We start from the raw sequence: 27,966 nt of genomic DNA, 5'->3' as shown, positions 1-27,966 counted from the left end.
TCTCCTTCATAAATGAATAAATAAATGGTGTGCACTACTACACCTGGTTTGTTTTTTTTCTTTTTTAAGGAAGAGCTATCTTCCAGGTTCTTGCTTAAATAAAGTATGGCAACACGCAAGGAGATGTCGAGGGGCCCCTACAAGATCATACCCTCCATTCACGATAGCAGAAACACAGACGCACTCCCTCACTCACCCAACTTCTTGTATCCCTCACTCACTGTCTCACCAGTTTGCAGTAAAATAGGACCCGCCATGTACGGTCCCTGCCGCCTAGGCGCGTGTGGTACACCGCGCCCACCTAGTTCCAGTATGCGTGCGAGTGCGAGTGCGCGTGCGCGCAGACGCCCCACCCTCCTGGGCGGCGCCCAATTGGCGCTAGCATGCGAAGTCGAGGTCGCAGATTGGCCAGTCTCGCGACCGATAGTTGGCTCGGTCCTAGTATGTGCACAACGCATGCGCAGGGCGGGAGCGAGCGCAATTCAAGTTCTTGAGGCTGTCCCGGGAATCCAACGGCCATGGAGTTCTCCAGAGGTTTGGCGGAAGCCAAGAACTTGAGTCCTCAACAGACTGCTGATTATCTCAGGTAGGTTTGGTCTACCGGGCGTGTGTAGCTCCCTAGTTCTGACCCGGGAGTGAGTGACTTCCACACTCTCCTCGGAACTTTCTGGAGACTGAACAGATTTCTAACCTGGCGGGTCCCCGTGACCCCGTTCTTTTTGCCAAATGACTCTCCATTGTGAACTCTTTGAGAGCCAGAACTTCAACTAACTAGTCAATCCTTTCTTGAGTTTTTCCATACTGCCAACAATCAGGCCTTGGCGGAACAGAGCTGAATAAACACGGTCCCTAAATTGCATCTGGGAGTGGAATCAAGACTGAAAGTTAGTACTTAGCCTGTATAGCGTTTTGACAAGTGCTGTAAGTTGTTTAAATGTGCAGGACCGTGTTGGCAGAAAGAGGAGTGCCAACTATTAAGGGTTGGTGAGCAAGGGAAGACTTCATCAGAAAACAGTTGAGTTGCGTTGAAAACAAATAAGGCATTCATCAGTGGGGGTGGGGACGGGGAATGGTAATGGAGATTTAAAATATTACTCATTTACCTGTAAGTAAGAATGAATAAGCATGAATATAGGCACCCCAGGGCCTCTTGCATCTGCAGACGAACTGCAGAACGCATGCACCACCTTTGTGCATCTGGCTTTTAGGTGGATACTGGGGAACTGAACCCCAGCCGGAAGGCTTTGCAAGCAAGCACCTCTACCAACTGAGCAAGCTCCCCAGTTTTTATTAAATTATAGTAAAATACACATAAGCTTTTCCATCGTGATCATTTTTAAAAAATTGTGAGACAGGGCTGGAGGGATGGCTTAACAGTTAAGGCGTTTGCCTGCAAAGCCAAAGGACCCAGGTCCTATTTCCTAGGACCCACTTTAGCCAGATGCACAACGTGGCGCACGCATCTTGAGTTCCTTTGCAGTGGCTGGAGGCCCTGGCACGCCCATTCTCTATTTCTCTCTCTTCCCTTCCCTTCCTCTTTCTGTCAAATAAATAAATAAAAATAAAATAAATTGAGAGACAAAGAAAGTGTGTATGGGACACAGCAGGACCTCCTGCCATTGCAAATACACTTTGGATGCATACACCACTTATATCAGGCCCTATGTGTGTTACTGGGGAATTGAACCTGGGCTGTCAGGCTTTGCAAGCAAGTGCCTTTAACTGCTGATCCATCTCTCCAGCTCCCCCACCCCTAACCATTTTTAAGTATTTAAATTTAGTTGGGTTAAGGATATTTACATTGTAGTGTCACTGCTATCCAGATCTTTTATGCTTTTGTTAAACTTTTGTTAAGATTTATTTTTATTTATTTATTAGAGATGGAGAGAGTGGGAATGGCCACACCAGGGCTTCTAGCCACTGCAAACAAACTCCAGATGCATGTGTCACCATGTGCATCTGGCTTACGTGGGACCTGGAGAATCGAACCTGGGTCATTAGGCTTTGCAGGCATGTGCCTTAACCGCTAAGCCATCTCTCCAACCCTTATGCTTTTTAAAAAATATTTTGTTTTTTATTTGACTGAGAAAGAGGGAGGGGGAGAGAGAGAGAGAAAGAGAGGGGGGGGAGGGAGGGAGGGAGGGAGGGAGAGAGGGAGGGAATGAATATGGGCACTTGGGGCTTCCAGGAGCTGCAAACAAACAAACTCCACATGCATGCACCCCCTTGTGCATCTGGCTAAGGTGCATCCTGGGGATTAGAACCTGGGTCCTTTGGCTTTGCAGGCAAAGGCATTAACTGCTGAGCCATCCCTCCCTCCAGCCCCAGACCTTTTGTTTTGCAAAATTAAAACTATAGCTATTAAACATCCTTTCTCACTTCCCCTATCCCTAGCAACCAGAATTCTTCAGTGTTTCTGAAATTGACTAGATACCTTATGTAAATACAGTACATTCCTCTCTATGTGTCGTATTCACTTTGCATTCAAGGCTCATCCTTGTATCCCGTGAGAGGATTTCCTTCCTTTTGAATGCTAATGTTCTATTGTGTGTATGTGCCACCTTTTTTTTCTTGTGTTTGTGTGTGTTTTTTTTAAATGTTGTTTTGTTTTTCCAGGCAGGATTTTACTCTAGCCCAGGCTGACCTGGAACTCACTCTGTACTCCTAGGCTGACCTCGAATTCACAGTGATCCTCCTACTTCATGGTTTTGTTTTTTATCTTTTTAATTTATTAGCAATGCATTTATTTGCAAGGAGGGAGAGAGGGAGCAAGAGAGCAAGAGTGTGTGTGAGAGAGCCGGCAGGAGAGGGAACATGAGAAGTATGGGCATTCCAGATCCCACTGCAAAGGAACTGCAAATGCATGTACCAGTCGCTTTGTGCATCTGGGTCTATGAGGGTACTGGGGCATCAAACAAGCAAGTGCCTTTAACCACTGCGCTTTCTCTCCAGCCCTGTTTTTATCTTTTTTGTTTGTTTGTTTGATGCAGGGTCTTACTATAGCCCATGCTGACCTAGAATTCACTCTGTAGCCCAGGCTGGTCTCAAACTCATTTTGTTTCTCCTACCTCAGCCTTTTGAGCACTGGGATTAAAGGAGTGAGCCACCATGCCCGCCAGTACACCACATATCCTGTATCTTGGCTGTTGTGAATAATGTTTTGATGCATTTTGGACTGAAGATAATTATTATGGGGAGGGATTTCAAGGCAGGGTCTCTCTCTAGTTCAGGCTGACCTGGTACTCACTCTCTAGTCCCAGGCTGGCCTTAAACTCACTGCAATCCCCTCGTGAGTGCTGGGACTAAAGGCATGCACCACCATGCCCAGCAAGAGAATTCTTTTTTGTTGTTGTTGTTGTTGTTTGGTTTTTGTTTTTTGTTTTTCGAGGTAGGGTCTCACTCCCACCTCTGCCTCCTGAGTGCTGGGATTAAAGGCATGCGCCACCATGCCTGGCTTAGATAATTCTTTAAACTACTGATTTCTGTTCTTTTAGCTATATATTTGGAACTGCAGAATCATATGGTACTTGTTTTTGTTTGATTGTTTGCTTAATTTGTTCTGGGGTTTGAACCCAGGACTTCTCAAAACTTAATACTGCTTCCTATAGTCGCTATATCAGTTTATACAGGAGCTCAAATTTGTCTATATCCTCTTCAGTTTGAGAGAGTAGTCATCCTAATGGAATGAATTGTTGGTTTTGATTTTCGTCTTCCTAATGATTAGTGGTTTAGTGGTTTGGCCATCTTTTTTTTTTTGTTTTGTTTTGTTTTTTTGAGGTAGGGTCTCACTCTAGCTCAGGCTGACCTGGAATTCACTATGGAAGCTCAGGGTGGCTTCGAACTCAAGGCGATCCTCCTACTTCTGCCTCCTGAGTGCTGGGATTAAAGGTATGTGCCACCATGCCCGGCTCTTGACCATCTTTTAATGCACTTGCTTGCCTTCTGTATGTTTTGAGAAAATATCTATTCCAGCCCTTTGTTTATATCTTATGTAGGATGTTGTGTGGGTGAGTTACAGTTTTTTAAAACAAATATTTATATGAGAGAGAATGAGAGAAAGAGGTAGATAGAGAGAATGGACACACCAGCACTTCTAGCCATTGCAGACAAACTCCACTTACACGTGACACTTTTGTGGGTAGTGGGGACTTGTACTCTTTTTTTTTTTTTTTAGATATTGTTATTTTTTGAGAGAGAGAGAGAAACAGATAGAGAATGGGCTCTCAGTGCCTCCAGCCACTGCAAACAAACTCCAGACACATGTGCCCCTTGTGCATATGGCTTATATGGGTCCTGCTGAGTTGAGCCTGGGTCCTTTGGTTTTGCAGGCCGATGCCTTAATAGCTAAGCCATCTCTCCGGCCCTGTAGTGGGGATTTGAACCCCAGGTTGTCAGGCTTTGCAGGGAAGTCCCTTAACTGCTGAGCCATCTCTCCAGCCCTGTTTTTGTTTTTTGTTTTTTGTTTTTTGTTTTTTTTTCTTTTGAGGCAGAGTCCTGCTGTGTAGCCCAAGCTTCTCGGACTCTTAATCCTTCTTCCTCAGTCTCCAGAGTGCTGGGACTACAGGTGTGAGTATAATAATGCCATGCCCTGCTGGTTGTCATTGTGTCATTGGTGGTCACAAGGTGCAACCCAACATAGCCATCAGCAGCCTGAGGAGTTCACCATTGTGGGTCCTCTATTCAGATAAAATCAGTCCTTCACTATATCCAAGAAAAGACTTTCTGGAGGAGCCAGTATGAAGCAAAATTAGTGAGTTTATTAAGTATCTAGACATTCAGGAAAAGGACAGTGCATAACCCCAAGACATGGGTGAGAGCTTCTCAAGTAAAAGCACCTTAGGTGTCCTCACAATGGCTATATGCATGATCCAGGGTCTTTCACTAAACTTTGAGCTTACTGACTGATTTAGCTAGACAAGCTAGCCAGCAAGCTCTGAGGATCCACCTGTCTCTGCCTCCCCAGTGCTGGGGCACAGGCATGCATTGTCATGCCCAGCATTTTAGATGTGTGCTAAGAATCCAACCTCAGGTCTTCATGCTTGTGTGGCAAGTACTTTATGAACTGAGCCATCTCTTTAGCCTTTAGGTAAAAATTTAAAAATATGTAAGCTGGTTTACTTAAATTATTTTTATACCCAATTTAATATATTTTTATTTTTTCTTAAGAACATACTTTCTGCCCAGTTGGTGGCACACACCTTTAATCCCTTTAAAATTTTTTTAAAAAAATTATTTTGGTTTTTATTTATTTGAGAGAGACTGAGAATGGGTGCACCAGGGCCGCTAACTCTACATACGAACTCCAGATACACATGCCACCATATGCATCTGGCTGATGTAGGTCCTGGGGAATGGAACCTGGTTCCTTTGGCTTTGCAGGCAAATGCTTTAACTGCTAATCCATCTCTCCAGTCCTTAAATTCCTTCTTTTTTTTTTTTTTGTTTCTTTGAGGAAGGGTCTCACTGTAGCCCAGGCTTACCTGGAATTCACTATGGAGCCTCAGGGTGGCCTCGAACTCACGGCGATCCTCCTACCTCTACCTCCCAAGTGTGGGATTAAAGGTGTGTACCACCACCACACCCAGCTTTTTGTTTGTTTTTCAAGGTAGGGTCTCACTCTAGCTCAGGCTGACTTGGAATTCACTATGTAGTCTCAGGCTAGACTTGAACTCACTGATCCTCCTACATTTGCCTCCTGAGTGCTTCTTTTCTTTTTCTTTTATTTTTTTAATATTTTAAAGCTGGGTGTAGTGGTGCATGCCTTTAATCCCAGCATTTTGGAGGCAGAGGTAGGAGGATCACTGTGATTTCAAGACCACCCTGAGACTACATAATTCCAGGTCAGTCTAGGCTAGAGTAAGACCCTACCTCTAAAAAACAACAAAAAAAAATATTTTTAAATCCAGACATGTTGGCACATGCCTTTAGTCCCAGCACTCGGGAGGTAGGGGGTCATTATGAGTTCAGGGCCACCCTGAGACTACATAGTGAATTCCAGGTCAGCTTGGACCAGAGAGAGACCCTACCTTGAAAAAAAAAGTGTTAAAAATATTTTTATTTATTTGCAAGGCGAAAGAGAGAAAAAAGGAAAGAGAAAGAAAGAATGGACATGCCAGGGCCTCTTGCTGCTGCAAATGAACTCTAAATGCATATACCATTTTGAGCATCTGGCTTTTTGTGGGGGGAGTTTTCAAGGTAGGGTTTCACTCTAGCCCATGCTGACATCGAATTTACTATATAGTCTCTTGAGTTTCCTCGAACTTAAAGTGATCCTTCTACCTGTGCCTCCCTAGTGCTGGTATTAATGGTGTACACCATCATGCCCAGCTTCTTTTAAAAAAAAAACAACTTTTTATTGACAATGTCCATAATTATAGACAATAAACCCTAGTAATTCCCTCTTCTCCCTCATTTTCTTCACAAATCCACTCTTCATCATATCCCTTCCCCTCTCAATTATCTTGCTTTTATTTTTTATTTTTATTTTTGAGGTAGGGTTTCGCTCTACCTCAGGTTGATCTGGAATTTACTATGTACTCTCAGGCTGGCCTCGAACTCACAGTGATCCTCCTATTTCTGCCTCCTGAGTGCTGGGATTAAAAGCATGTACCACCATACCCTGCCTCTTTTATATTTTGATATCTTTTCCTCCGGTTATGAGAGTCTGGTATAGGAAGTACTAGGCACTGTGAGAGGTCAAGGATATGACACCAAACTGGAAGACTGTATTGTAAGCAGTCCTGCCCTTCCTTTGGCTATTACTTTCTTTTTGCCACTCCTCTATCACTTCTTCTTAGTACCATGGTGCCGTTTGGGTCATCCCAGTGGTCACTGACATCTGAAAAGAGAAGCTTCTCAAACCAAAAGTGAGAGGAACATTCATATATGGGCATGAATGTTAAGAAAAGTGCTTACTGGGCAGTTTGGTGAGCATTGCGCGCGCGCGCGCGCGTGCGCGCGCGCGCACACACACACACACACTCTCACACACACACACACACACTCTCACACACACACACACACACACACACACACACACGCCCTTCCCCCCGCCCCCAGACAACAGCAGGGATTACACCCCTAGGGCTCACCACCTCCTTCCTGTGGTTCCTATAGCCCAATTAGAAGTTGGTTTCCTCTATGACAGTCATGCCTCTATTGTACCCGTTGGCTCATTTGGCCTGGCTGGCCAAACTTAAGGCTTTCAATGTCCACTATTGTTTATCTCCACTGATGACATCTGTCTCCCACAGGGCTGCATGCAGCATAGCTTTTTCCAGCTTTCTGACAGCTGGTCTACAGGGAGGAGGTTTTCCGCTCAGCTACAGATTTATTTCTCAGAGTCCTTGTAACCCAAGCATGTGGAGTCTAGCAATAGAGTCTTGCCATCTATTTCTGGTGGGAAACCAGAGCCTTGGCAATGGTCTAATGTTTTGGAGACATCAGAGACCTACTTCCTTAGCCAACTACTCACTGGAAGGTATCCCTTCCCTGGCACTAAAATTTGTTTTAGGAATAATCTATGGCTTCTGGGTGTGCCATTGTCCAAAAAGGTAGGTTTCCATATGGCTTATTCATACCCTCTTAAATTTTTTTTAAATTAAAAAAATTAAAGATTATTTATTTATTTATTAGAGAGAGAGAGAGAGAATGGGTGTGCCAGGGCCTCCAGCCACATGAACCTCCATGTGCATCTGGCTTATGTGAGATCTGCAGAATCGAACCTGAGTCCTTAGGCTTCGCAGGTATGCACCTTAACAACTAAGCCATCTCTCCAGCCCATTAAAATTTTTTATAAAGCTAAAAAACATTTTTTTTGCTTACTTTTAGTTATTTGAGAGCAACAGACAGACAGTAAGAGAAAGAGGCAGATAGAGAGAGAATGGGTGCACCAGGGCCTCTAGCCACTGCAAATAAATTCCAGATGCATGTGCCACCTTGTGTATCTGGCTTACTTAGGTCCTGGGGAATCGAGCCTCAAACCGAGGTCCTTAGGCTTCACAGGCAAGCAACTAGCCGCTAAGCCATGTATCCTGCCCTAATTTTTATTTATTTATTTATTTGAGAGCAGCACACAAACAGAGAGAGAAAGAGAAAGTGGGAGAGAGAGAGAGAGAAAGAGGGAGAGAGAGAGGGAGAGAATGGGCACACCAGGGCCTCCAGCCACTGCAAACAAACTCCAGATGCGTGCACCCCCTTGTGCATCTGGCTGACATGGGTCCTGGGGAATTGAGCCTTGAACCAAGGTCTTTAGGCTTCACAGGCAGGTGCTTAACTGCTAAGCCATCTCTGCAGCTCCAGCCCATTAAATTTTGCCCTGACCTCACTTAGTCCATTCCATCCTCAGTAATCTGTTCATCTATTTAAATATATACAGTACCATCCCCTTAAGTCCTCCTCTCTCCTCCCTCCCTTTTAGCCCATTTGTAGGTTACTGGCCTCTGCTACCAATTTTTACCCCAACTCACTTGCAAGTCTAAACATTTGTAGGTAGGATCCACATATGAGAGAGAACATACAGCATTTGGGCCTGGGATTTACCTGTTTTTTTTTTTTTTGTTTTGTTTTGTTTTTTTTTTGGTTTTTCAAGGTAGGGTCTCACTCTAGTCCAGGCTGATTTGGAATTCACTATGTAGTCTCAGGGTGGCCTGAAACTCATGGTGATCCTCCTACCTCTGCTTCCCAAGTACTAGGATTAAAGGCATGCGCCACCACGATCGGCCGTTTTACTTTTTTTTTTTGTTTTTAGTTTTTCGAGTTAGGCTTTTACTCCAGCCCAGGCTGACCTGGAATTTACTGTGTAGTCTCAGGGTGGCCTTGAACTCTGCGATCCTCCTACTTCTGCCTCCCGAGTGCAGGGATTAAAGGCGTGCACTACCTTGCCCGGCTTGTTTTTACTTTTCTCTGAGACAGGGTTTCACTATGTAGTTCATGCTACCCTGGAATTTGGGATCCTTCTGTCTCAGTTTCCTGAGATGGGATTATAGGTATGTGCTCCCATGCCAGGTTTAGTTTTACATTTCTGTGCTAGAAATTCTATTAAATTTCCTTTGTAATTTATTTTTGTTTATTTTTATTTATTTGAGAGTGACAGACAGACAGACAGAAGGAGGCAGATAGAGAATGGGCGTGCCAGGGCCTCCAGCCACCATAAACAAACTCCAGATGCGTGTGCCACCTTGTGCATCTGGCTTACATGGGTCCTGGGGAATCGAGCCTCAAACCAGGGTCCTTAGGCTTCACAGGCAAGCACTTATCTATTATATTTTCTTTGTTTCTTTAAATTTTTATTTTATTTTTTTAATTTTTAAATTTTTATTAACATTTTTCCATGATTATAACAAAATATCCCATGGTAATTCCCTCCCTCACCCCTGATACTTTCTTGTTTATTTTTTTATTTGAGAGTGGCAGAGAGAGAAAGAGGCAGAGATAGAGAGAGAAAGACTGGGGAGGGGAGAGAATGGGCACGTCAGGGCATCCAGCTACTGCAAACGAACTTAAGATGCATGCGCCACCTTGTGCATCTGGCTTATGTGGGTCCTGAAGAATGCAGCCTCAAACCGAGGTCCTTAGGCTTCACAGGCAAGTGCTTAATTGCTACGCCATCTCTCCAGCCCTCTTATATTTTCTACAAATATATTTAATATAAGTGAGCAAAGGTGTGTGTATGCATATTATAAACATATATTTTATTGTCATTATTTTTTATTAACAAATTCCATGATTATAAACAATATCCCATGGTAATGCCCTCACTCCCCCCACTTTCCCCTTTGAAACTCCATTCTCCATCATATCCCCTCCCCCTCTCAATCAGTCTCTCTTTTATTTTGATAAATATACATGTTTTATTGTATTATTGCTAGTGAAAGCAATTTTAGGAGGAATCAAAATAATTGACATGTTTTTCCTTTTGCTGTGCTATACGTTGAACCCAGGGTATCATCCGTGCCAGACAATTACAGTTGCTTTCCCCCTGAGCTACAGCCTCACAACAATCTGCATACCTGTTTTTTTTATTTAATTTAATTTTGTTTTTGTTTTACAAGGTAGGGTTTCACTCTAGCCCAGGCTAATCTGTAATTCACTATGCAGTCTCAGGATGGCCTTAGACTCATGGTGATCTTCCTATCTCCTGCCTCCTGAACACTGGGATAAAAGGTATGTGCCACCACGCCCAGCTTGCACACCTGTTTATTGTTAAATAAACACTAACATACTCATATCCATTCACTGGCATGCTTTGTAGCTATTTTATTTTTATTTGGGTTTTTTTTTTTTTGAGATAGGATCTTGTTCTACCCCAGGGTGACCTGGAACTCATTCTGTAATCTCAGATTGGCCTCAAATTTACAGCAATCCTCCTACCTCAGCTTACCAAGTGCTGAGATTAAAGGCATGTGTCACTATACTTGACTATCTTTTTAAAAATATTTTAAATTTTGGAGGGAGGGTTTGAGGTAGGGTCTCACGCTAGCTCAGGCTTACCTGGAATTCACTATGTTGTCTCAGGTGGCCTTGAACTCATGATGATCCCTCCTACCTCTGCCTCCCCAGTGCTGGGATTAAAGGCATGTGCCACCAGGCCTGGTTTATATTTTATGTATATTTGCAAGAGAGCGATTGAGTATGGGCCTTCCAGGGCCACTTGCCACTGCATACAAACTGTAGATGCATATACCACTTTGTTCATCTGGCTTTACATGGGCACTGAGTACTCAAACCTGGGCTAGCAGTCTTTTGCAAGTAAGCACCTTTAACCACAAAGCCATTCCGCATCCTCATATTAACCATTTAAAAATATGTATTTATTTGTTTATTTATTTGAGAGAAAGAGAGAGTAAGTGAGTATGGGCCCACTAGGATCTCTAGCCATTGCAAACAAACTCCAAATGCATGTGCCGCCTTGTTTATCTCACCTATGTGGGTACTGGGGAATTGAACCTGGGTCCTTAGGCTTCACAGACATGTGCCTTAACTGCTAAACCATCACTCCCACTGATATTAACCATTTTTAAATGTATAGTTCTGTGGTATTAAATGTGTCCATCACTTCCATCTGTCTCCATGATTTTTCATCTTATAAACCTAAAGAACAACCATTAAATAAATCCCCATTTGACCTTCCCAGCCTCTGGATAGCCACCCCCTTTTTATCTGTTTCTATTTATTATTTTTTAGAGAGAGAGAATGAGGATTGTTGTGCCAGGGCCTCAGCCACTGCAATCGAACTCCAGACACTTGCTCCACCTAGTGGGCATGTGCATTTGCCTCAGGGTGTGTCTGGCTTACTGAGGATCTGGAGAGTCAAACAAGGGTCCTTAGGCTTCACAAGCAAATGCCTTAACCGCTAAGCCATCTCTGCAACCCCTCCCCTTTTTGAGGTAGGGTCTCACTGTAGCTCAAGCTGACCTGGAATTCACTATGTAGTCTCAGGGTGGCCTTAAACTCAGTGATTCTCCTACCTCTGCCCTCTGAGTTCTGGGATTAAAGGCATGCACCACTAAACCTGGCTCCAGCCCTATTTTTAATTTTTCTTATTTGAGTGGTGGAGAGAGAATGGGCATGCCAGGACCTTCAGCCACTGAAAATGAACCTAGATGCATACACCACCTTGTGCATCTGGCTTATGTGAGTCCTTTGGCTTTGCAGGTAAGTGCCTTAACCACTAATCCATTCCTCCACCCCAGCCCCACTTTTAAAAAGTTTTATTAACAACTTCAATGATTATAAAAAATATCCCATGTAAATACCCCCCCACTTTCCCCTTAGAAACTCCATTCTCCATCATATCCCCTCCCCATCTAAATCAGTCTCTCTTTTATTTTGATGTCATGATCGATCTTTTCCTCCTCTTATGATGGTCTTATGTAGGTAGTGTCAGGCACTGTGAGGTCATGGATATCCAGGCCATTTTGTGTCTGGGGGAAGCACATTGTAAGGAGTCCGACCCTTCCTTTGGCTCTTACATCCTTTCCGCCATGTCTTCCACATTAGATCCTTAGCCATGGAAGGTGTGATAGAGATACTACATCACTTCTTTCCAGCACCATGGTGCCTTCTGAGTCATCTGAAGGTCACTGCCATCTGAAAAGAGAAGATTCTCTACCAAAAGTGAGAGTAGCATTAATATATGGATATGAACATTAAGAGAAGTGCTTACTGGGCAGTTTGGTGAGCATAGCATATACATTTAGCTAGACAGCAGCAGACGTTACATCCCTAGGGCTCATGACTACCCCTGTTCTAAGTTTTCAGTATCAGGGATGTATGCCCTCCCATGGAGTAGGCCTCCAGTCCAATTAGAGGGCAGTTGGTTTCTACCATGACAGACATGCCCCTATTGTACCTGTTGGTTCATTTGGCCTTGATGGCCAAATATAAGGCTTGCAGTGTCCACTGTTGAGTATCTTCACTGGTGGTTTTTCTCTATCCCATTGAACTGCATGCAGAATGGTTTCTTCCAGCTTTCTGTCAGCTGGTCTACATGGAGGAGGTTTTCAGCTCAGTTGCAGCAGGATTTCTTAGTGGCCTTGTAGCCCAAGTATGTGGAGTCTTCAGCAATAGGGTCTTACCATCTATTCCTGGTGGCAAACCATGGGCCTTGGCAATGACCTATAATGTTTTGAGGAAAAGCTTCCAGTTTTTCTCCATTTAGCATTCTGTTGGTTGTAGGTTTGTCATAAATAGCCTTTATTATATTGGGATATATTCCTTCTATTCCCAGTCTCTGTAGGACTTTTATCATGAAGGGGTGTTAGATTTTTTGAATGCTTTTTCTACATCTAATGAGAGGATCATGTGATATTTGTCCTTCAGTTCATTTATACAATGTACTGCATTTATCGATTTGCATATGTTGAACTATCCCTGCATCTCTGGGATAAAGCTTACTTGGTTGGGATGAATGATCTTCCTGATATATTCTTTTTTTTTTGGTTTTTCACTCTTGGGTCTCACTCTTGCTCATGCTGACCTGGAATTCACTATGGAGTCTCAGGATGGCCTCAAACTCACGGCAATCCTCCTACCTCTGCCTCCTGAGTGCTGGGATTAAAGGCGTGCACCACCACGCCCGGCTTCTGATATATTCTTGTATTCTGTTTGACAATATCTTGTTGAGAATTTTTGCATCTACATTCATGAGGGAGAATGGTCTATAATTTTCCTTTTTTGTCCTGTCTTTGCCTGGTTTTGGTATCAGGATGATGCTGGCTTCATAGGAGTTTGGTAGGATTCCTTCTTTTTTATTTTATAGAAAAGCTTAAGAAGAAATAGCGTTAGTTCTTCCCTGAAGGTCTGGTAAGTACATCTGGGCCTGGACTTTTTTTGGGAGATTTTTGATAACTGCTTGGACCTGCATACTTGGTACAGGTCTTTTTAAGTGGTTAATCTCATCTTGATTTAATTTAGGTAGGTCATATAAATCAAGGAAATCATCTATTTCTTTCAGATTTTCAAACTTGGTAGAGTATATGTTTTTATAGTATATCCCTATGATTTTTAAAAAATTTCTCTGTTATCTGATGTGATGGTGCCTTTTTGTCCCTCTGATTTTATTAATTTGTGTCTCTTCTATCTTTATTGTGGTCATATTTGCTAAAGGTTTATTAATCTTGTTTATCCTTTTAAAGAACCAACTCTTTGATTCATTGATTCTTTGGATTTTTGGGGGGTTTCTATTTCATTAATTTCTGCCTAATCTTTAGTATTTCTTCCCATCTACTGATTTTCAGTTTGCCTTATTCTTTTTCCAAGGCTTTAAAGTGAAGAATTAAGTTGTTTACTTGAAAACTTTCAATTTTTTTTTTTTCCGAAGTAGGCTTTTGCTCTAGACCAGGCTGACCTGGAATTCACTATGTAGTTGAGGGTGGCCTCGAACTCATGGTGATCCTCCTACCTCTGCCTCCCAAGTGGTGGGATTAAAGGTGTGCACCACCACACCTGGCTCATTCTAATTTCTTAATATAGGCACTTAAAGTTATATATTTCCCTCTTCAGACTGCTTCATTGTGTCACAAAGTTTTTGGTATGTTGTGTTATCATTATCATTCGACTATGAATTTTTTGATTACTTTCTTGATTACTTCATTGACCCATTCATCATTTAGTAGTGTATTGTTTAGTTTCCATTGACTTTGTGTATGCTCTATAGCTTTTCTTGCTATTGATTTATAGTTTGATCCCATTGTGATCAGATAGAGTATAAGAAATTATTTCAGTTTCCTGTATTTGTTAATATTTGTTTTGTGTCCTAATATATGGTCTATTTTAGAAAATGTTCTATGTGCTGCTGAAAAAATGTATATTCTACAGCATTTGGATGAAATATTCTATATATATCTGTATGTCTATTTGTTCTATGATCTCATTTAATCCATATGTATCATTGTTTATTTTTTTCCCCAGGATGACCTGTCAATTGATGAGAGTGGGGTGTTGAAGTCACCCACTACAACTGTGTTTGGTGTTATCTGACCTTAGTTCTATTAGCGTTTGTTTGATGAAGTTGGGAGCCCCCATGTTAGGTACATATATGTTTAGGACTGTAATATCCACCTGTTGGAGTGTTCCTTTAATCAATATAAAGTGGCCTTATCTTTCCTAACTAATGTTGGACTGAAGTCTACCTTGTCAGATATTAGTATAGCAACCTCTGCTTGTTTTCTAAGCCCATTTGCTTGAAACACCAGTTTTCTTCTTCCAGTGTACATCCTTTGTGGAAAGGTGAGTTTATTGGAGGCAACAAACTGAAGGATCCTGCTGTTTAACCCATTCTGAAAACCTGTGTCATTTTGTTGGGGCATTGAGGCCATTCACATTAAGAGTTATTATTAAAAAGTGTGTATTTAACAAGGGGGCACATGTGTCTGGAGTTCGTTTGCAGTGGCTGGAGGCCCTGGCGTGCCTATTCTCTCTCTCTCTCTCTTTGCCTCTTTCTCTCTCTGTCACTCTCAAATAAATAAATAAAAGTGAACAAAAATTTTTTTTAAGTGTTTATTTATTTTTGCCATTTTTCTTGTTTTGTAGTTCTTCTGGCTTTACCTCTGCTTTCTTGTATTAACTAGTTTTTAAGTATGGTTTATTTTTTCCAGGTTCCTTATATGTGTGTTTTTCTTTCTTTTTAGCATGGAGGATCCTTTCAAGTATTTTCTGTAGAGCTGGTTTTGTCTTCAAATATTTCTTTATCCTGCTTTTATTCTGATTCAAGCCTATATACCAGTCTTATTTGGTGGGTTTTGTTTTCAAATATTCCTTTAGCCTGCTTTTGTTGTGGAATACCCTTATTTCTCCATCTATTTGAATGGATAACTTTACAGGATAAAGCAACCTTGGTTGACAGTTGTTATCTTTCAGAACTTGGAATACATCATTGTAAGCCCTTATGGATTTGAAAGTTTATGTTGAGTAATCTGCCGTGATCCTGATGGACTTGCCTTTGTATGTGATTTGAATTTTCTCTCTAACTGCTTTTAATACATTTTCTTTGATTTGTGTGTTTGGTAGTTTAATTATAATATGGCGAGGAGAGCTTCTTTCCATGATTTGTTCGTTTGGTGTTCTAAAGAATTCCTGTATTGGCATTGACATCTCTTTCCCAATTTGGGGGAAGTTTTCTTCTATAATTTTGTTGAAAACACCTACTATGCCTTTGGAGTGAAATTCTTCTCCTTCTACTATGCCCTGAATTCTTTTTTTTTTTTAATTTTTTTTGTTCATTTTTATTTTGAGAGTGACAGACATAGAAAGACAGATAGAGGGAGAGAGAGAGAATGGGCGCCCCAGGGCTTCCAGCCACTGCAAACGAACTCCAGACACGTGCGCCCCCTTGTGCATCTGGCTAACGTGGGACCTGGGGAACCGAGCCTTGAACCGGGGTACTTAGGCTTCACAGGCAAGCGCTTAACCACTAAGCCATCTCTCCAGCCCAATGCCCTGAATTCTTATGTTTGATATTTTCATAGTATTCCCGTATGTCTTGAAATTCCCCTTATACTTTCCTATTAGTTTGTCTTTCTTTTTGTTGGACTGTATTAGATCTGCCACCTGCTCTTCTGGTTTAGATATTCTGTCCTCTCCATCATCCATTTTACTGGTAAGATTTTCTACAGTTTTTTATTTCGTTGACTGTGTTCTTCATTGCTAATAATTCTGACTGGTTTTTCTTTATTATTTCTATTTCCTTATTTATGTCATATTGACCTCTTTATTTCATTAAATTGGTTTCCTGTGTCTTTGATTCCATTGATTTCTTCTTTCATTTCCTATTTGATTTTTTTGAACATACTTATAATCATTCTTTTGAAATCTTTCTCGGCATTTCCTCTAACTCATCCTCACTGGAGGTCATTTCTGATGCATTATACTTTTTGGTGGATTTATATTGTCTTGATTTTTTGTGTTTCTTGTGTTATGATATACATATTTTTGCATCTTGGATTAATTTCCTGCCTGGATTTTCCAATTAGATGCAGTATTATTAGAAGTATCAATCAATCTGATGTTATATTTCTTCAGGGTAGGAGCTTAAGGTGCTATGTGTAGCTCTTAAGACTCAGAATAAATACAAAAGTAACCCCAGATGTTGGGTTTGCTTGCTATGAGAGTGTTCATGAAGGCTGAATGGAACAAAATACAGGCAGATTCTGAAATTTAACTAAACAATGTACACACTCAATGAAAAACAGCACAGAGTATTTATGCATAATTAGATGTTATGATACCAGATCCTCAAACAAAGTCACAGTCACTTAGGATGTGTGTAGTCCCACACCCTTAATCCTGTCAACTAGCAGGCTAAGATTTCTGGTCTGTTGAGGATTCCAAATCAGCTTGTGATCATGTGAAACCCTTCCCTAATGAATGACAGAAGAGGAAACAGAGGCACTATAAATCAGGAAGCAACAAATGACAAGCCCAACATATAGCTTATTTAACCATGGCAAATCCAACCACCCTTTAGATTTAACATATAATTTATCCTGACATGGAATGTGCAATTAACACTTCAGATTCAAGCCTATATACCAGTCTTATTTCATGGGTACTGACTTGGTGTAATCCTGGTTATCTTTTGGGATGGTTTTGGTCCAATTATACTGTGCTCCTGCTTGCGTCTCTCTTTGTTGCACTGTGGGTTGAGGTAGGCTGGCTGGGTTGTTGGATTGCTTCTTTGATTGCCTACCGGGCGCTGTGTAGGTGAGCTCCCTTCCCTGGGTCTATGGTGCTTGCTGGCACTTATGCTGGTGGTGGGGAAGGGGAGGCGGTGGATGGTGGCTCATGTTATCACACTGGTCCTCATATTTCTCAAGAGTTGCTCCTCCATTCTTCCATGTCATCTTCCCCTCACGTTTCTTTAGTTTGAGAGGAGCTCCGGTGTGAGTGGAAAGTCTCACCTGGCTTTTCCTGCGGCTCAAGCTGAGCCTTGTGGCTGTGACCATGTAGACCTGGTTCCACCTCTGGTGCAGCTGTTTCTGCCTGCTTTTGTGGGCTCTAGATGCTCTGGATCTGTCCTACTTCTCTGCTGCAGTTGATAACTTCTTGCTTTTTTAGTAGAAGAGTGTATTTTTTTTTTTTTGGCTTTTTCTCCCCTAGATTGTTTTAACGGGGTTTCCTATGCCACCATCTTAATTGGAAACCCTGTAAGGACTCTATTTATTTATGAGAGAGAGAAGTAGATAGGTAGAGAGATAGGTAGATAGACAGAGACAGAGAGAAAATGGGTGCTCCAGGGCCTTCAGCTGCTGCAAATTCACCACTTTGTGGCTTATGTGGGTCCTGGGGAATTGAACCTAGGTCCTTTGGCTTTGCAGGTAAGTGTCTTAACCACTAAGCCATTCCTCAAGCTGTGTGTAAGGGTTTCTATAGTGGTTATTTATTTCATCTTTTTAAAATATTTTTCCTGGTAGGGTCTTGCTCTAGCCCAGGTTGCCCTGGAATTCAGTATGTAATCTTAGGCTGGTCTTGAGTTTATACCAGTCCTCCTACCATGGCCTTCTGCGTGCTGGGATTAAAGGCATGCCCCACTACACCTGGCTTATAGTGGTTATGTTTTGTGTCATTGGCTGTGATTCTATAGACAACTACATGAACCCAACTTAATGACACATAAGAAAGCCAAGGTTGGGCTGGAGAGATGGCTTAGCGGTTAAGCGCTTGCCTGTGAAGCCTAAGGACCCCGGTTCGAGGCTCGATTCCCCAGGACCCACGTTAGCCAGATGCACAAGGGGGCGCACACATCCGGAGTTCATTTGCAGTGGCTGGAGGCCCTGGCGTGCCCATTCTCTCTCTCTATCAGCTTCATTCTCTGTCTGTCCCTCTCAAATAAATAAATAAAACAGGAAAAATTTAAAAAAAGAGAGAGCCAAGGTTGTTACTGCCTCTTTAGGTCCAGTATTGCTTGTCACAAAGGAAATATAAGAAGTGTGGGAGCAAGGTCTATTTGAAAGGGTAAAAGCAAAGCCAGACGTGGTGGTATACACCTTTAATCCCAGCCCTCACGAGGCAGAGGTAGGAGGGTTGCAGAGAGTTTGAGGCCACCCTGAGACTACATAGTGAATTCCAGCCTGGGTAGTGTGAGACACTACCTTGAAAACCAAAGGAAAAAGAGAGAGAGAGAGAGAGAGAGAGAGAGAGAGAGAGAGAGAGAGAGGGAGAAAGCAGACAGGGTTTTAGGGCCCTTCCTTTGTAAATTTGGCCTGAAATTGTTAATTGTGCTTTTAGTTTAACTGGGCAAAATAAAGAGGAAGAGAGAATCCTCCTTCATGCCAGCAACATGCCTCTAGAAAGTAGTTGAAGCTGCTGGTCAATTACTATGGAAAAAAAATAGCTAGTGGGTAATTATGCTAAAATCAAAATTATCTTTTTCTAGTATAGCAGATATGCCTCAGCTTCCAGTTGGATCTTCGCAGCTAGTTCTTCCCAACAGGAAGAAAGCTTTCATTATTTTGGGGATCATTTAATGGCTAACATCCTGACTGGCTTTTTTGTGGACACAGCCTAGGTAAAATGACAATATTTTCAGCAACAATAGTAAGTTCTTTTAAATAGGTATAGACCATTAGTACCTGCAGCTTCTTATCCTTTGATTTTTGTTTGTTTGTTTGTTTTGATACGGGGTTTTGCTCTAGCTCAGCTGACCTGGAATTCACTATGTAGTCTCAGGGTGTACTCAAACTCATGGCAGTCCTCCTATCTTTGCCTTCCAAGTGCTGGGATTAAGGGCATGTACCACCACACACAGCACCTTCTTACTCTTTGATTGATTAGCTAGTTAACACTGCCAGACATGAAAGGTAAATAATGTGCTTCCACCCATGTGAAAGATCTCAAATAGGCAAACACATAGACACAAAAAGTGAGAAGTCAGCAGAAGCTGGGAAAGTCATTATTTAATCATTACAGACTTTCTGTTTGACATGATGATAGCAATGGTTACACACTGTTGGATGTAATGATATAAAAATGGTAGAAAGGGAAAATTGTTTTAAGTTATTGACAGCTTCCATAATTGTTAACAATACCCCATGGTAATTCCCTCCCCCAATTTTCCCTTTGGAACTCCACTCTCCATCTTATCCCCTCCCCCTCTCAATCAGTCTCTCTTTTATTTTGATGTCATGATCTTTTCCTCCTATTATGATAGTCTTATGTAGGTAGTGTGAGGTACTGTGAAGTCATGGATATCCAGGCCATTTTGTGTCTGGAGGAGCACATTGCAAGGAGTTCCACCCATCCTTTGGCTCTTACATTCTTTCCACCACTTATTCCACAATGGACCTGAGCCTTGGAAGGTGTGATAGAGATGTTTCAGAGTTGAGCACTCCTCTGCCACTTCTTCTGAGCACCATGGTGCCTTCTGAGTCATCCCAAGGTCACTGCCATCTGAAGAGAGAAGGTTCTCTAACCGGAAGTGAGTAACATTAATATATGGGTATGAACATTAAGAGAAGTGCTTATTGGGCAGTTTGGTGAGCCTAGTATACACATTTAGCCAGAGAGCAGCAGATGTTACACCACTGGGTTTTCAGTGTCGGGGCTGTATTCCATCCAGGGAATGGGCCTCCAATCCAATTAGAGAGCGTTTGTTTGGTTTTCCCCATAACAGACATGCTACTATTGTACCCGTTGGCTCATTTGGCCTGGCTGACCAAATAAAAGGCTTGCAGTGTCCACTGTGAGTATCTTCACTGGTGGTTTTTTTTTCTCTCTCTCTCTCACATTGAACTCTGCATGCAGCGTGGCTTTTTTTCCAGCTTTCTGTCAGCTGGTCTACATGCAGGAGGTTTTCAACTCAGCTCCAGCAGAATTTCTTAGTAACCTTGCAGTCCAAGTCTGTGGAGTCTTCAGCAATAGGATCTTACCATTCTATTCCTGGTAGGAAACCAAGGGCCTTGGCAATGGCCTGTAACGTTTTGGGGGCATCAGGGACCTCCCTGGCCAACAATTCACTGGAAGGTATCCCATCCCCGGCACTGAAGGAAGGGAAAAAAAATTTAATCTAAGAAACATATTCTCTTATAGTTGTAGAGTTTAAAGGTCTCAAATCCAAGTGTCATTGGTGTGAGTTCCTTTTGGAGGCTGTGGGAGATAATGTGTTCCTTGCCTCCTTAGCTTCTGGAATCCCGCCTTGGAGCTATAAAGCTTATAGATAACTTCAGTCCCTTCTCTGCTCTGTCTTTGTATGGCTTTCTCCTCTCTGTTTCTATGTTTCAGTTTATGTCTTCTAAGTATTCCAGTCCTACTGTATTAGCCCCACTCCCATCCAGTATGACCTTATCTTTTCTTGGTTATATGTGCAAAATTTCTCTACCTCTTACAATTCTGGTCCACATGCAAATTTATAGAACATGATTCAGCCTAGTACGTGGCTGGCATTGTCATTGATAAAACCTTACAGTGAGTCGAAAAGGATACTGCAAACAAAAGTTTCTCAGAAAAACCAACATTTATATGGGGATAAGTGGAGGGAGAATTAATGATGCAAAATGAGAAAGAATGGCTAGTGAAGAAAGAAGTGAAGGAGAGAAATGTGTATGCCATTAACCAAGGGGGACAGGAAAATTGAAAAGTGATCAGTGGCTTTAAACAAGGCAGAAGCTGGGAGTGGTGGCACATGCCTATAACCCTAACACTCAGAGGCTAGAGCAGGAAGATCATGAGTTCAAGGCTAGTTTGGGCTACATGGTAAGACCTTGTCTGAAAACAAAACATGGTAGACACCAAGATGTTTACATTGGATTTGGAAATAGGGAGCTTTTTGGTGCCTGTTGCAGTCAGGTCCACATTGCTGGTAGAAATCACCCAACCATGAGCAGCTTGTGGGACAAAAGAGGTTTATTTTGGCTTACAGTCTCGAGGGGGAAGCTCCATGATGGCAGGGAAAATGACAGCATGAGCAGAGAGTGGATATCATCCCCTGGCCAAAATAAGGTAGACAATAGCAACAAGAGAGTGTGCCAAACACTAGCAAGGGGAAACTGGCTATAACACCCATAAGACTGTCAACAGCAATATACTCCTTCCAGGAGGTGTTAATTCTCAAATCTCCATCAGCTGGGAACCTAGCATTCAGAACACCTAATTTTATGGGGGATACCTGAATTAAACCACCATATTCTGCCCCTGGCCCCCATAAACTGATATCTATACATGATGTAAAATACAATGCATTCAGTCCAACTTTAAAAGTCTCCATAGTTTTTATCAATCCCAATGATGTTCAAACATCCCCATTATGTCTGTTTAACCTTCAAGTCATTTTATTGGATTTATTTTTCCTTATGAGATATGTGGTACTTTCTGCATCCAACTTACTTTGCTGCAACTGAGAGGATCTCAGGGCTGAGGATATAAACCATAGGTAGAGCACTTCCTAGCATGTACAAGGCCTTATTTTATAACTGTTGTATAGTCCTTAACTTTTGTGACTTCATAATTTTTTTTAGATTTATTTTTATTTATTTGAAACAGAAAGAGGGATGAGGGGGAGAGAGTGAGAATGGGTGCACCGGGGCCTCTACCCACTGTAAATGAACTCCAGACATGTGCACCACCACATACATCTGGCTTACGCGGGACCTGGAGAATCAAACCTGTGTCCTTAGGCTCTGCAGGCATATGCCTTAACTGCTAAGCCATCTCTTCAGCCCAATAATGGTTTTTAAAGTAGGATCTTGCTCTAGCCCAGGCTGACCTGGAATTCACTATGTAGTCTCAGTGTAGCCTCAAACTCACAGAAATCCTCTGCCTTCTGAGGCTGGGGTTAAAGGTGTGCACCACCACACCAGTCTCCTAGCTTCTTTCTCTTTTTCTGTTTTTTTCTGGGGACAAAATCTTGCTCTGTATCCCAAGCTGGCTTGGAACTCTGATATTCTTGCCACAGCCTCCCAAATGCTTGGATAAAAGGCGTGTAACATTTTCTGTACTAATCTTCCTGCCTTGAATTCAGGATATTAAAAGCTCAACTATATCACTGGTACTGTAGCTCAGTTGGTTGAGTGCTTGCTTAACATGCACAAAGCCCTGGGTTCAGTCCTCAGTACTCCATAAGACTAGGCACAGTAGTACATAACTGAAGTCCTTGTACTTGGGTAATGGAGTCTGGAGTATCAGAAGCTCAAGGTTATCCTTAACTACATAGTGCATTTGAGACCATGTTAGGATACATGAGTCCCTGTCACCAAAAAACAACAAACCAAATGGACCCTAAAGCTTTCTTCTTAGTTTTATTTTTTGGTTGTTTTTTAATTATTTATTTATTTATTTGAGAGTGACAGAGAAAGAGGCAGATAGAGAGAGGGGGGAGAGAGAGAGAGAATAGGTGTGCCAGGGCCTCCAGCCACTGCAAATGAACTCCAGACGCAAGTGCCCCCCTTGAGCATCTGGCTAATGTGGGTCCTGGGGAGTTGAGCCTCGAACCGGGGTCCTTAAGACTTCACAGGCAAATGCTTAACCACTAAGCCATCTCTATAGCCCTAGTTTTTGTTTTTTTGAGGTAGGGTAGCCAAGGCTGACCTGGAATTCATGATGTAATCTTACAATGGCCTTGAACTCAAAGCAGTTTCATATCTCAGCCCCCCGAGTGCTGGTTTTAAAGGTGTGTGCCACCACACTTGGCCCTAAAGCTTTTTTAGACTGAATGTTCAATGTGTATCTTTCTGTTCTTGTGTGTGTATGCACATGTGTGCACGCGCACACACATGTGCATGTGCTTACACACGTGATTTTTCTTTGCTTTTCTCTGTGAATCCAGAACTTTGTACATGTCAAATACATACTACCACTGAGCTACATCACTGGTCCCATGTTAATTTTTTTTTTTTTTTGCCTTTTTAAATAGATATATAAAAGAAGCCAAAGAAGCAACTAAAAATGGAGATTTGGAAGAAGCATTGAAACTTTTCAATTTGGCAAAGGACATCTGTCCCACCCAAAAGGTGATGAGTAGAATCCAGAAACTACAGGAAGCTTTGGAGCAGTTGGCGGAAGAAGGTGATGACTTCACAGATGTGTGCAACTCTGGCCTGCTCCTTTATCGAGAACTACACAAGCAACTCTTTGAGCACCAAAAGGAAGGCATAGCCTTTCTGTATGGTCTGTATAAGGATGGACGAAAGGGGGGTATTTTGGCAGATGATATGGGGTTGGGGAAGACTGTTCAAATTATTGCTTTTCTATCTGGTATGTTTGATGCTTCACTTGTGAATCACGTGCTATTGATCATGCCAACCAATCTCATTAGCACGTGGATCAAAGAATTTTCCAAGTGGACTCCTGGAATGAGAGTCAAAACCTTTCATGGCCCTAGCAAAGATGAGCGTACCAGAAACCTGAGACGGATTCAGGATAGGAATGGTGTCATTATCACCACCTACCAAATGTTAATCAATAATTGGCAACAACTTTCAAGTTTTAAGGACCAAAAGTTTGTGTGGGACTATGTCATCCTTGATGAAGCACATAAAATCAAAAGCTCATCTACAAAGTCAGCAATCTGTGCTCGTGCCATCCCTGCAAGCAATCGTCTCCTCCTTACAGGAACCCCAATCCAGAATAATCTGCAAGAACTTTGGTCCTTATTTGATTTTGCTTGCCAAGGGTCCTTGCTAGGAACATTAAAAACTTTCAAAATGGAGTACGAAAATCCCATCATTAGAGCAAGAGAGAAGGATGCTACTCCAGGGGAAAAAGCCTTGGGATTTAAGATATCTGAAAACTTAATGGAGATCATAAAACCTTATTTTCTCAGGAGGACTAAAGAAGAAGTACAGAAGAAACAGTCAGACAACCCAGAAGTTGGACCTAGTGAAAAGAGTCCAGGTGTTGTTGTTAGCTGTGAAATGCCTTCCCTTACCAGGAAAAATGATTTCATCATTTGGATACGCCTTGTTCCTTTACAAGAGGAAATTTACAGGAAGTTCGTGTCTCTAGATCACATCAAGGAGTTGTTAATGGAGACCCGCTCACCTCTGGCTGAACTAGGTGTCTTAAAGAAGCTTTGTGATCATCCTAGGCTGCTATCTGCACGAGCTTGCCAGCTGCTAAATCTAGGGACTGTCAAATTCTCTGCTCAAGATGAAAGTGAGGAGGAAGATTCCTCAACTATGAATAGCATTGATCATATATCTGATGATAGACTGATGGAAGAATCTGGAAAGATGATCTTCTTAATGGCCCTGCTAAAGAGACTTAAATATGAAGGACATCAAACTCTGGTGTTCTCCCAATCAAGACAAATTCTCAACATCATTGAACGCCTCTTAAAGAATAGGCACTTTAAGACACTGAGAATTGATGGTACAATTACCCACCTTTGGGAACGTGAAAAAAGAATTCAGTTATTCCAGCAAAATAAAGAATACTCTGTCTTTCTGCTTACAACTCAAGTAGGTGGTGTTGGCCTAACGTTAACTGCTGCAACTAGAGTGATCATTTTTGATCCCAGCTGGAATCCTGCCACTGATGCTCAGGCTGTGGATAGAGTTTACCGAATTGGACAAAAAGAGAATGTTGTGGTTTATAGGCTAATCACTTGTGGGACTGTAGAGGAAAAAATATACAGAAGACAAGTTTTCAAGGACTCATTAATCCGACAGACTACTGGTGATAAAAAGAACCCATTTCGCTATTTCAGTAAACAAGAATTAAGAGAGCTCTTCACAATTGAGGATTTTCAGAACTCTGCAACCCAATTACAGCTTCAGTGTCTGCATGCTGCTCAGAGAAGATCTGATGAGGAACTAGATGACCATATTGCTTATCTGCACTCTGTGGGCATAGCAGGAATCTCAGACCATGATTTGATGTACACACATGATCTCTCTGTTAAAGAAGAGCTTAATGTGATAGAAGAATCTCAGTATATTCAACAGAGAGTTCAGAAAGCTCAATTCCTTGTTGAATTTGAGTCTCACAATAAAATGGAAAGACCAGAAACTGGAAATGAGGAGGCCTGGCTTAGAGCATCTGTACTCCCTTCTCAAGTAAAGAAATGCCCTGAAGTGAAGAAGCCAGAGCATCAGCCTTTACCTCTCATAACTTCTCATCTTACCCAGGAAGAAGATATCAGTTTTCAAATGGCAAATGTAAGCATTGATAATCAGTCCAGAGTGAGTGAGTCACAAGATCTCCCCAGGGTAGAGATGAGTGGTGCTGTGCCGGAAGATGTTAGGCACCAACATGAAAATATATTTGATGCTGATTCTGTAACTGGACCCAAGGGGGTTGAAAGTGTAGGAGGAATTTGGACTGACTCTTCATTGGGAACAGCAAACATGTTTGCAACTGAAAATGAAACCATGCAAAAGAAGGCATTACAAGAGGCACCTAAACAAGCAGATGTACAAGAGAACCTCCTGGGAAGTTTCAGTTATTTACCTAGCCCAGGAAAAGCTCATCTTGGACCAAATCTAGATCTACAGGATGATGAGAGTTTATATCATTGCAATCCTCAGCCCATTAATCTTATAGATGATGCTGAAAACATAGAATCAAATGTGTCTGTTACTGAAATAGCTGATAACTTGTCAGCATCCCATAGTGCACTGCAGGGTGCTCAGGCAAATGAGGCCAAGTTACAGGAGGGTGTTTCAGCATCTTCAGTGCAGTATGCATGTGATTTCAATCTTTTCCTGGAAGACTCTGCAGACAGTAGATACAATCTCTGTGGCCAGTCTTTGGAGCATGTTGAGAACGAAAACATCTTGAGTGGCTCGGCAGCTAATCTCAGAGCAGAGTCAGTGCATAATCTGAGTTTGGATTCTTCTAAGAATGATGAACCAGAAGAAGTAGTTAGCATTAAAAATAGAAACAAAGCTAGAAGGATTGTCTCAGATGATGAAGATGAGGATGATTCATGTAAAGATATGTCTGGCCCAAGTTCATTCAGCATATCTCCCTTTCTATTCTCATCTCTGAAACAATTTGATGCTTCAACTCCAAAAGATGATACCAGTCCATCTGGAAGGTTCTTCTCACCTAAACTAGCTGACATTGTAAGTAAGTCTGTGAACTCTAGGAGATCTCTGGCCTCTAGGAGGTCTCTGATCAATGTGGTCTTAGACCACATAGAAGATTTGGAAGAAAAGCTTGATGATAGCAGCGAAGCAGAGTCTACTCAAGATCATTCGGAGGAGGAAGAGAGCAGTGATGAAGCTGCAGAGCACACACAGGAGGAGCCCTCTGGAGAAATACCGACTTCAGAAAGCAAGCCCAGAAGCCCAACTATGTCTGAGCCTAGTCTTCAGGCCCTACAGGCCTCCCCTGATGCCCCTGAAGTTTTGTCCAGTGAGCCTTTGGTTGATTCTCCCCAGGATAAGGCAGCAGAGGCTGCCACTGACTATGAGACTCTTGTAGCTCGTGGCAAAGAACTGAAAGAATGTGGAAAGATACAGGAGGCTCTAAGCTGCTTAGTTAAGGCACTTGACATAAAAAGTGCAGATCCTGAAGTCATGCTCATGACTTTAGATTTGTATAAACAACTTAGTAACACTTGAGAACTTTATAACCTCCTTATTCTATTTTAAGATGCAACTGAATATAAAACAATTTTTGTTTCCATAATTGGATTCTTTGGGAGCATGAAGCATTTTTACTCAGAGCAAGAAAGATCTCCAAAAGCAAGTCCTGTCTCTGAGCCTTGGCTCCTGTCCCCGTCCCTAAATCTATTCAGATTTCTGACCACTAGGTTAACATTTCTTAACTTGAATATTCTTACATTTTTTTTCTTTTAAGAATATTCTGCAAACTTTCATAACTTTGGTTTTTTTAAGTTTTACATTTTCAAAAGATGTTTTTGTAAAGTTACTAGCTACTAATTTTACTGTGAAAGTGACCGTCTTGTCTGTCAGCTCAGATAAGAAAATTAAAGTTATTTTTCTCAAACGTTTTCTTTTCCCTTCACTTTCTTTCACCGAGATGAAACTGCAGATGCATACAGAAGCTCTAGCTCAGCCAGGAGCTTATCATTAGCTTTCCAGATCTAAGACATCCCCATTAATATGTTTGTACTTTCAGCTTAACACAGCTGTGCTGGCACTATTTAGTCATTAATTATTAACTGTATTGGTTACCTGTCTTGATGCTGCAACAAATTCCTAACAACGTAACACAGGAAGAATTTATTTTAGTTGGAGGGATAAAGTCCATTGTGGCGGGGAAGGCATGGTGACAGGAATTTGAGACAGTTGGTCACATTGCATCTACCATTAGGAAGCAGATGATGAATGTTGGTGCTCAAGTTTTTTATTTTTTTAAACCGATTTTCTTAATTTTAGAGAAAGAGGAAGATAGAGAATGGGCACACCAGGGCCTTCAGTTGCTGCAAATGAACTTCAGACACACGTGCTACCTTGTTCATCTGACTTAAGTGGGTCCTGGGGAATTGAACCTAGGTCCTTTGGCTTCGCAGGCAAGTGGCTTAACCACTAAGCCAGCCCTCAAGCTTTTTGTTTTTAATTTTTA

The 27,966-nt window shown here is 42.0% G+C and overlaps 1 protein-coding gene across 1 annotated transcript; it reads left to right on the top strand.

The window, feature by feature from the left end:
* The first annotated feature begins 468 nt into the window (after window positions 1-468).
* Ercc6l (ERCC excision repair 6 like, spindle assembly checkpoint helicase) lies at window positions 469-27,387 on the top strand. Its single transcript, XM_004660909.2, has 2 exons — window positions 469-586; window positions 23,345-27,387. The coding sequence occupies exons 1-2, from the start codon at window positions 519-521 to the stop codon at window positions 26,997-26,999; spliced, it is 3,723 nt and encodes a 1,240-aa protein (XP_004660966.2). The 5' UTR covers window positions 469-518; the 3' UTR covers window positions 27,000-27,387.
* The last annotated feature ends 579 nt before the right edge of the window (window positions 27,388-27,966 follow it).

This window comes from Jaculus jaculus, chromosome X, assembly GCF_020740685.1.
Source record: "Jaculus jaculus isolate mJacJac1 chromosome X, mJacJac1.mat.Y.cur, whole genome shotgun sequence".
NCBI lineage: Eukaryota > Metazoa > Chordata > Mammalia > Rodentia > Dipodidae > Jaculus > Jaculus jaculus.
Note: the sequence above shows the minus strand (reverse complement) of the source record. Positions and strands in the feature narration are given on the sequence as shown.